A 10,197-nucleotide genomic window follows, 5' to 3' on the forward strand; every position below is an offset into this window, starting at 1 on the left:
CGCGCGATAACTGATCAGATAAGATCAGTCTTCAGCACTCAAAAAAGTGGTATTGCAACTACAGCAAAAATTTTCTTGGTGCGCAAAATTAACTGAGGTACATAAATGATTAGCAAATACTGTGATATCGCATATGTTTCGCATTTAATCAATCTAAGTGACAGAGACAGAATTTATATCTGAACTGTTTGTGAAATTTAGAAAGAATGTTTTTCTGTGGCGCCTATCCATGTTAAGGCCAATCATACTTGTTATAAAGTTTGGCTGTGGTATACAGAAAAGATTAGCGGCAAGAAACAAATGAATATATAATCCTCACGTCTAACATATTTGTATAACGCGCTCAATCTATCTAGCTCTTTTAAACAATTTTTCTCAATTTTTCGATGCTGCAGTTATAATTGGCAATTATATTTCTCACAAAGATCGTTTAGCTGTAGTATCGAAACTCATATTTATCCAATGCAGTGATTAACATTTGGCAATGGGACCTAAATTTTCTAGAAGATATTATTAGAATATTGCTGCTATAAATTCTATATGTAACAGACAATATTCTAACAGATACAAAAAATAGCGATAAAGTTTTGTTGTGACACCTAGAAATCTACCTATATCAGCAAGACATTTTTTTGAGTGAGAGAATAGCCTGAAGAAACAAGAGCACGCTTTAGATCGCTTGCGAAATTGATAAAAAAAATTTCTCCGATCGATACTATCTCCCCTTCTCTCTCTTGTCAAGTCTTATTCGATGACTCGATTCTTATGAGAGAATTTATGATCGCGATAATCGTCGGTAGATACGCATCAGAGTCATTATTACTGTATATCCGTGTCAATTATTGCAGTAAGTAACAGCAGCAAGAAAATATAAATATCAAAGTTCAAGAGAAGATCGCGTCGGAGCGAGGATAAAGCAGCGTTAAGGGATCGTGCTGGACACTTTCCTACGAGAACAGCCGCGGTGAATAAAGGCGAAAGGGAACAAATGGCGGTTAGTGGAAGCCGCAGGCACATCTATCGAGTCAATATGCATGGCAACCATTAGAAGAACAATGAGTCCTAAATATCTCCGCCTCGACGTTGATCTCTAGTCATCCGCCTTCCTTCTTTCCACGTTCTCCGATATTTGCGCTGACAATATTGCGATCTATCCCTTTCCAGTTGACAAAATCGAGACAGATCGTTTCTTCGAGTAGATGATTCGACTTATATCAAGTGAATTTCAAAAAAACTGACATACTACATGTAGTAAAATATCATTCCAAGTTTTTTAAGATAATCGGTTATAAGTAAAAAAAGGGAAAGGGGTGATATTAATTAAAGAATTATGAGGGATACAATATATGATAAAATGATTTATAATATGAAATTTCGTTCTCTTTCGTGTTATGCTTAAATGCTTAATTAATAGAAAAAAAATATATTTTTGATGATTATCAGAGATTATCTCTTTTAGAATCGTGGTAAATAAAAACACTTTCTGATAGCTTTCCAATAAAAACCGAGCATCTCTCCCCTTCTATTGCGACCCATTAAATTTTGGCAGGAAAAAACGATAAGCATGAGTGTCAAATTATTTTGGCACAAAGTGTAAGTAACGTCGACGTTTATTCAGATGTAAAAGCACCGACGTTTCACTTGTGCATCGGATTTTACTATCTGCGGTTTCTATCTGTTCAACAAAGAGAACTTTCGAGCGAATAAACTCGCGGATTTCTCGTTATATTGTAAGACCTGTGGATATATATTTTCGCAATGTTTCGTGATAAATGTTTATTAACGTATCTATTTTAAATCTAATATGTATTATAAAATTCTCCTTTTAATTCACGAACGTGCATTTAGCTTTTCAGTGCGCGTGCAAATAGGTGATTATCGTTCAAACCATATGATCAAATATAGTGCGTACACAATGACGAAAGACCTTCTTTTGTTACATTAGCTATGTTAGCCGCAAAATGGAATCGGGAACAGAGCGATGGAAGATAACGGATCGGCCAATATCGTTCTAGTAACATACTTACTACGTCAATATTCCAACGATTTTATCTTGTATATGCACGCTCTCTACATACATATCTTCCTCTATATCTCTAATTAAAAAACTTTTTCAGCAAGTAGCGTGTTTCGATATCTAATGTAGACTTCGCAATAAGCAATTTCAAATTCTATTTTAATGTAGATTTTGAGATAAGCAGTTCCAAATTCTATCTAAAATTATTACGGTTCGCTGAAAATTCTTTTTCTACAGCGTGCTCAATAATGTAATAACGATTTAATTTCTGCTGTCTCATTATTTTTATACATCATTTTTCACGAGAGACGAATTTTATATAATTGATTTAACGGACCTAAACTTGGCGCTCTTTTTTATCATTTTTCGAGAAGATATATGGGAAGACAAGTCTCTGCAGACGATTTATATGTGCGCAGAAGACTCACTATTCTGTAACAGAAGTAACGAGGTATTTCGATCGTACCTCGTTTCGTGGATATGACGGTCGGCATCGATGTGAGCTGCGACGGGATGCCAGCTCTATCAGTGGCAGTGATAGCTCACAACCGAGTCTCGTTCCTCTTCGTGGACCTCGTCGTCGTCGTCGTCGTCTTCGGGACGAGCCACTAACCTGGTAGTCATCTCCACCGCGACGACGGCCAGTCCGTCATCGTCCAACAACCGACGTTTGTATGATCTAAAGACACACAACAGAGCATTCCTTTTCCTCTCTAAACGTAAGTGTAGCCAAGTATGTTTATCGATTGATATTGTAATGGATTACTTAATATGAAACACGAATAACAGTTATTTTTAGGTTTGACGACTATTCCGCCTTTTCGAAATGTCCTTTTCTAATAGTCGTCTGTATATAAAAATGGACAATGTGATTGATTGTCTGATAACTATAACTACCTTCGTACGCCCGAGTGAACCATTGTTTGCCTACGGTCAGATGAAACCTCGCGAATGTTACATCGATTGTTTTATGAATGGTTTCTTACAGTGACATTTCACATTTGATAATTTACTCGAATCCAATTATATATTTTCTATGAAATAAAAAAAAGTCACTTTAACGAGATCGGATAGTTTGTCGTTTTTAATTTATAGATTCAGTTGGATGCACTAGTGCGCACTGATGCACATTAAAAGCTATTATATATAAATTTATATAAGCATAAATAGTTCAGAGCAAAAATAGTGTTTAACAGAGTGCATTTATAAAATATATAAAAACATTTATAAAATTTTTATATTTTTTATATTTTTGAATGTAATTTTATTCGATTAATAAGAAATTTGCAAATGAAATGACATAAAAAAATGCGACATTATTCGGTTAAATCTCAATTAGAAAATTTGAAAATTAGATAAAATATTTTTTTCTTTAACTAAGTAAAAATTATCCAAATTATATCGTGTTTTTGATGTCATTTTATATGCGAAGAAGCTCAGCATCACTGAGAAAGTTTCTCCGATTGGAGATAAGAAGCAGGTTTCTTTAATTACAATATAAAGATGATTTGCTTACGTGAGATTTTATCTACTTAGTAAACATAAAGTAGGTTACCACTCATTTTATTTTATCAAACTTTAAGAGAGAGAGTTCGACATCTACAATAGCGTTGCCGGGCTTAACGTGAAAAGGTTTTTTACCGCGACCGAGAACAAAAGTTTCACTAGTGCTTGAAGCGTTAAACCCTGTAATGACAATTTCTTGTTCGCTTATGAAGTTAGAATCAACTTTTTACTACAAGCAGAAGTAAAATGGCCACAATATGCTCGGCTCGCATCTTAGTTCTGAGTTTCTTTTTTTTTTACAAAGGAAGAGAAAGGAAATATTTGTTGCATACAGATTGATATATTTAAATATTTTTTTATATTCAACGAAAATAATTGCCAATATTTTAATTGAAAAACTAGATTTAATATTTTTAAGAATAATAACGTGTATTTTTTCTGACACAACATATACACACAGAAAATATATATGTATGCACATGATTAATATTCATGATTATATGAGAGAATATTAATAAATTTATTGCATATAACTGTTGTGCAATATATAAAAAAAAACTTTCTATTCTCATACAAATTAATGCAATTTTTTAATAATATTTTTCTAGAAAATAAATTATTGAAGCAAATATGCGCTCCGTTAAAAAGAATGAATAAATCGTTATAAAATTATAAATATATTCCTGCAAGCGGCGAGCATTACTTTCTATTGATAGAAATATCGTGGATTAGTAACATTATTAGAGATTACATGCTCACAGATATAATGCAGCACACATGTTGCTGCATCAAAGTTTAACCAAAGTTACAGAGTGGCAAACATGCTGTTATTGTCTATTATTACAGTTATTATACAGTACAATTGTTAAATGGTTATCTCTGACAATGAGTGCGTTCACGAAACTATAACATGATTTAGGATTCATGATTTAGGAAAGCGATTCTGTCAAAAGACATTATATTCGGCTTGTGTTCTCCTTGTACGGCTCTATCCGCGTATATCGTATATATTTTATATGGATACTCTATATATAAAATACTATAATTTTCGTATATGCTATATTAGAGCTAAAACTTCAAATATTATAAATTGGAAAGAATACGAATTTATATAAGATGCACAATATATAATAATAAAATAAAGTTGGATTGTGTTGTATTTTTCATAAATGTTGAATATGCGATTGCTCGTCAATATGATTAGAACCTCATCTTTTTTTCTTTATTTAAAACACTAATGCGGAATATAAAAACTTAATTCAGCGAAATAGGCGCGATGGCTCAGTAAGCTCGAATATACCAGGCACGGCAGAAATGGCATCGAAAATTTTCGTGTCGCGGCAGAAATTGCATTCCTCCCCCGCCCTTCTCGATCAGCGATCTTCCGCGGCCATTTCAATTTCGCGGGTACTCCCCGCTCTGGGAGATACGATCGATTGACGCGTCATAGAAAAATAGCAGCATGCGATTCACAAATTTTCCCATCTGTGCATTCAATATTTCGTTATAAGTTATGTCAGATGAACGTTCCATTTATGTCGGATTAACGTTCGCTCGTAATTTCACGAACGAAAATGATGACATCCCCAGACAACACATGTCCCTAAAGGACGTTTGAAAAAACGAATTGAAGACGTCTTATCACGCTTTAGACTTCTTCAAGATGTCTTTTGGTTTTTTTTTTATACTGTCTGGGATGTTAAAAAGAGAACCAAGATCTTGAATATAAAATGAATCTAGGTGACATGTAATATCTCCGTATCACCGCGTTTAGTATTTCTCGCTGAAACATTAATTTTCAACTGCCATGTCTTTATATTTGAGTAACCACTATTGTAAGATTGGTTTAAATAAATAACTACAATGAATAATTAAAATTTTTATTGTCCATGTGTGTTAACGGATTGAAAAGTAACGTCGGTTCTCTGTTATTCGTTATTAGTCTCGGTATGTAACTTTTTCTCGAGATTCTTCATTTTCCGTGATATCGCTGCAACGATCGCTATACAAGAAAATGTATGTAAACTACGTGCTGTGCATTCCTATGCACCAGCAGAGTTTAATAAAACAGACGCGTAACTCCGAAGGTATTGCGAATTGATATTTGAATGTATATTCACATATTCACAGTGAGAAGGAGATGACGATGATGGTGCAATCACGGTAATTCAATGTTACAAATATTAAAGTCCGATTATGGCTTCGTATGTCGGTGATAAAGTGTATGATAAAGAAGCGATGCAAAGTGTGGATTCTGTCGCGTAAAACTCTTTAGAAATCGCCTTTCAATCTTGTGCCAACGATGATCTTAAAAAGCGTTTTATCCGATAAATAACTTTTTCGCAATCATTCCATTTGACGATAAAATATAAAAGATTGGAAAGGAAAAAAGGAAGTAAAATAAATAAATTATTTGGTCAATTTGAAAATAAGTTTAAAATCAATTTCTTTAATGAAAACTTTGTGGAAAATGAGCAAATTTTTAATATTAAATATTTCAAAAATTGAATATAAATGAAATTTCTGTTCAATTAAATTTAATCGAAGAATAAAACTATTTATTTGTCAAAAAAGTCTTGATTCTTTAAAATCTTTTAACTTTCAATGTTAAGCTTGTAATTGATGTGCTTAAATCTGTTAAAATATCATTTCTCTTACAATTAATGTATCTTCTATAAAAGAATATTCTGAAAAATATCAGAATATTCCTTTGTTATTTTAACATCATATAATCACATATATATGTATGATTATATTCTTTATTCTCGTTTTCCTATGTGATTTCCTTTTTCGACCTTTCTTTGTTGAAACTGATACAATTTCACACATATTTCATGCCGATTCAATTACTAATAACTAAGATATTACTATCCGAGGCACATTTTACGCATCAGACTTTTCTTAATAAATTTTGCAAAGGGTATCAAGAATGTTCATATAGGGCTAGGCGTAAGAGGATACCGAGAGGATGGTCCCACCAAATGACTATCATCTGTCTTCCCGGAGAGTACATTATCATATCATTTTCTCTCAAATGATGATACGATTTATGTCATTATATTAAATTATATCATTTACGAGAAATCTTGATAAATACTAAATATTAATTATTATCAGGGCGTTTTAAAATTATTAGAATAATTATATATTTCTGTTACACATATCGAAAAGATTCTCGACTGGTATAATAGAATCCCATATGTCAATCATTTTTGCATAGATAATAAAAGAAAAACGTGAATTCATATTTCGTCAGTGTGCATATGCCTATATATTAAATCTTTTTAACCAATAAATTCTTTACCGCCCGCGATAAATCCCAATAATCTGTTTTCAATAAATTTTAAAAACAGACTGCGCAATATCTATTTACTTTTAAATATAAACGTTAAAAAGTTTTATTTAAAAAGGGATATACAATATCATAGGAATACGTAACGTAAAACGCGAGATAGCTATTAATTTCATGAGCTTTTTGTTGTATCTGGATTGAGAAAATATTGCCGTTTGTTAATGTTTTCCATTGTCTTTATATATATAATGAGAGATAAAAACATTTATTTTAAAACATCTTGGAGACTAGGTATCTCCGAATATGAGCTTATTGCACGGTTATTGGATAAAAATGAGCCGGAGCTCCATTGAAGGAAAAATCCTAAGAACTGTTGCAAGATAGAATTGTGCGCGACGTATTATAGTATTTATTGTGAACGAATCTTTTGTTCTAAAAAATTGAAAGATCTCTTCGAAAATTTTATATTTAATCATTATCAGTTACTAGACATCTATTTCTCTCCCTTTTATTTCACATGATAATATTTTTTTACTAAATAAAAAGTCTTAGATATGATAATGTGAAAGCACTAAAGTATAATTGCTCATACATAATGTTCATAACGCTTATAATACTTTGGTATCTGAAAGTAAATTTATAGACAAAGAGCGTTCTATGTAACCTCAAATTATTCATTAATTTTTTTATCAAAGAAAATATACTCGTTTATATTCTTTTAGCAAAAACAAATTTTAATTTTGATTTAATTAATTTAATTAAATAACATTCATTATGCAGATAATTATTAGAGACTATTTGCAGATACATCATTATGTTTTCTTAAAAATTTTTAACTTGATTAACATACCTTTTGCTATTCCTCAGGATGCTCCGCCAGATTGTCTCATCGTTCGACGGTATCTTCTGATACCGATTCGCACAGATGGTCTTGCACGCAAGCACCTGGCACGAAAGGTGGACAACTCGAGCGATTCGAAGAGGTACTCAGTCGCGGGTATCACCGCACGAAAGATACCTTTGAGTTTCCCCGTGTTTTTTTTTTCTTTTTTCTTCTCTTTCGGATGAACACACACACTCGCGCACACGCGACCACCCGGCCTCGTCCTTCAGGAAACGGTACCGTACCAGGGGCACAGGCTTGTACCACCCTCGGTACCGGGTCTTTTCGAGGCTCTGCTGCCGGAAATCTCTTTCCACGTCGTTGGGGTCACATACATGCCACAAAAGATATCGGGGATGGATGCTGACTTGAAATCACCTCCTGCGACGACATCAGCGAAAGGTACGTGTTTTCTCTCGAGTCGTGTCTCGCCGGGGACACTTATGCTCCGCGGATGACATAGTTAGCGCTTTCGCAATAATTTTCTTCGTCGAAAACGGAATCTCTCGTATAATGCGTAAACTTAAACGGAAGTACGTCGCGTTTGGCTCGACCGGACGCATGCCGGGATCTTGCCCTGCTGGAGACGGTTGAGTCAACAGATTCGAGCCTCGCCGACCCCGCCGTCCTCGCGGGTATCCGTATCCCCGCAATCTCTCGTCATGCCACCCAGTTTCTCCTCGGTCTCAGGACGCTCTTCTTCTGGCTCTTCGTCGAATTCGCCGGACCCGCGTTACCAGAATCATGCTTCCATTCTTCGCGTGTTTGTCAGTCTCCGTTGATTATCTTCCTTCCGCTTATACTCGACGTGCGACTTGAACGAGTCCGAAAATCAGCTCCTGCACGCATCCTTTGTCGGGGACAGGTACGTGTTTCTCATACTTTCTACGCCAGTTAACTTCGAGTCTTTGAGCGCTTGCAGCGAAATATCAATACTCTCGGAGCGAGCCAAACTGAAGGAAGTAGAACCGGAGCTGAAAGCAGAATCTCGCCGTTTGATCGCACTCAATACTTGTCACTTGGAAATCACTTTATGGTTCACGCCTTGCTTGCCGAACACTCCATTTTCACTCAATACTTTTTCATCATCCTTGTTTACAGAGTAACAGATAGAAAACGAGAGAAAAGATCGCAATAATCTATTTTTTTTGCCGAAAAATTCATTCTTTTATCACTTTTTTGAGCGACATATAATCGCTGGAAAAAAAAATGCTTAAACAATTAAAACTCGACTCGCGGAGGAAAGAAAGGCAGAGCGATAAAATAAGCAATCACATACATCGGGAAAGAAGAAATAAGGTAGGAGAGAAAAAAGTGATAAGTACGTGCATATCGATCTCTCCGAAGAATGTTTCATTATTCGACAGCATTGAAGAGCACTCCGAGGAATTTCGCCTATTACAAACCGGAAATTTCTAATAAATTCTCTAGTTTCCTTCTCTTTATTGCTGCAAACTCTCGAAACGAGCCACGGCCCATGAATTACTGATGCGTTTGCATATCGACGTGCGCGAAACGCCGAAACGAAACGTGTATTTTTGGAAGCGCCCGCTGCTCTATGCGGGGCATCGCGTGCAGAACTCCGCTGCACAATGGAATACTTAAGCGAGTGTGTAAGTCACCGAGTATAGCACCTCGTAGAAATACCTCGTAGCTATTCAAATTCCCACTACGCTCCCTTTCGACGGTGTATATCTTTGATTATACACCGTATATCCCGCATTATCATATCCGTGAGGTACACACTCGGCATTTAGAGAGAGTCCGATTGTCTATAAGATAAACATTTCTCTCCGTAAATATAACTGGTGGAGCTAGTTACTGGATTATGCCAGCAATTGATATTCTCTCGAATGACCCGCGTTACCAGAATCATGCTTCCATTCTTCGCGTGTTTGTCAGTCTCCGTTGATTATCTTCCTTCCGCTTATACTCGACGTGCGACTTGAACGAGTCCGAAAATCAGCTCCTGCACGCATCCTTTGTCGGGGACAGGTACGTGTTTCTCATACTTTCTACGCCAGTTAACTTCGAGTCTTTGAGCGCTTGCAGCGAAATATCAATACTCTCGGAGCGAGCCAAACTGAAGGAAGTAGAACCGGAGCTGAAAGCAGAATCTCGCCGTTTGATCGCACTCAATACTTGTCACTTGGAAATCACTTTATGGTTCACGCCTTGCTTGCCGAACACTCCATTTTCACTCAATACTTTTTCATCATCCTTGTTTACAGAGTAACAGATAGAAAACGAGAGAAAAGATCGCAATAATCTATTTTTTTTGCCGAAAAATTCATTCTTTTATCACTTTTTTGAGCGACATATAATCGCTGGAAAAAAAAATGCTTAAACAATTAAAACTCGACTCGCGGAGGAAAGAAAGGCAGAGCGATAAAATAAGCAATCACATACATCGGGAAAGAAGAAATAAGGTAGGAGAGAAAAAAGTGATAAGTACGTGCATATCGATCTCTCCGAAGAATGTTTCATTATTCGACAGCA

The 10,197-nt window shown here is 35.3% G+C and overlaps 1 protein-coding gene across 2 annotated transcripts in view; it reads right to left on the minus strand.

The window, feature by feature from the left end:
- Window positions 1-9,525, minus strand: part of LOC115235595 — a 65,420-nt gene extending 55,895 nt beyond the window's left edge. The window contains exons 1-2 of one of the 2 annotated variants that reach the window (XM_029807491.1): window positions 7,666-9,525; window positions 2,484-2,696 (exon numbers count right to left, since the gene is read on the minus strand). In XM_029807491.1, the coding sequence (XP_029663351.1) occupies window positions 2,484-2,511 (28 nt within the window). In that variant the 5' untranslated portion in view covers window positions 2,512-2,696; window positions 7,666-9,525. The remainder of the gene's footprint in view (window positions 1-2,483; window positions 2,697-7,665) is intronic. The other variant, XM_029807492.1, reaches the window with a different exon arrangement.
- Window positions 9,526-10,197: the final 672 nt, after the last annotated feature.

The sequence above is a fragment of the Formica exsecta genome, unplaced genomic scaffold, assembly GCF_003651465.1.
Source record: "Formica exsecta isolate Colony F162 unplaced genomic scaffold, ASM365146v1 scaffold228, whole genome shotgun sequence".
NCBI classification, from domain to species: domain Eukaryota; kingdom Metazoa; phylum Arthropoda; class Insecta; order Hymenoptera; family Formicidae; genus Formica; species Formica exsecta.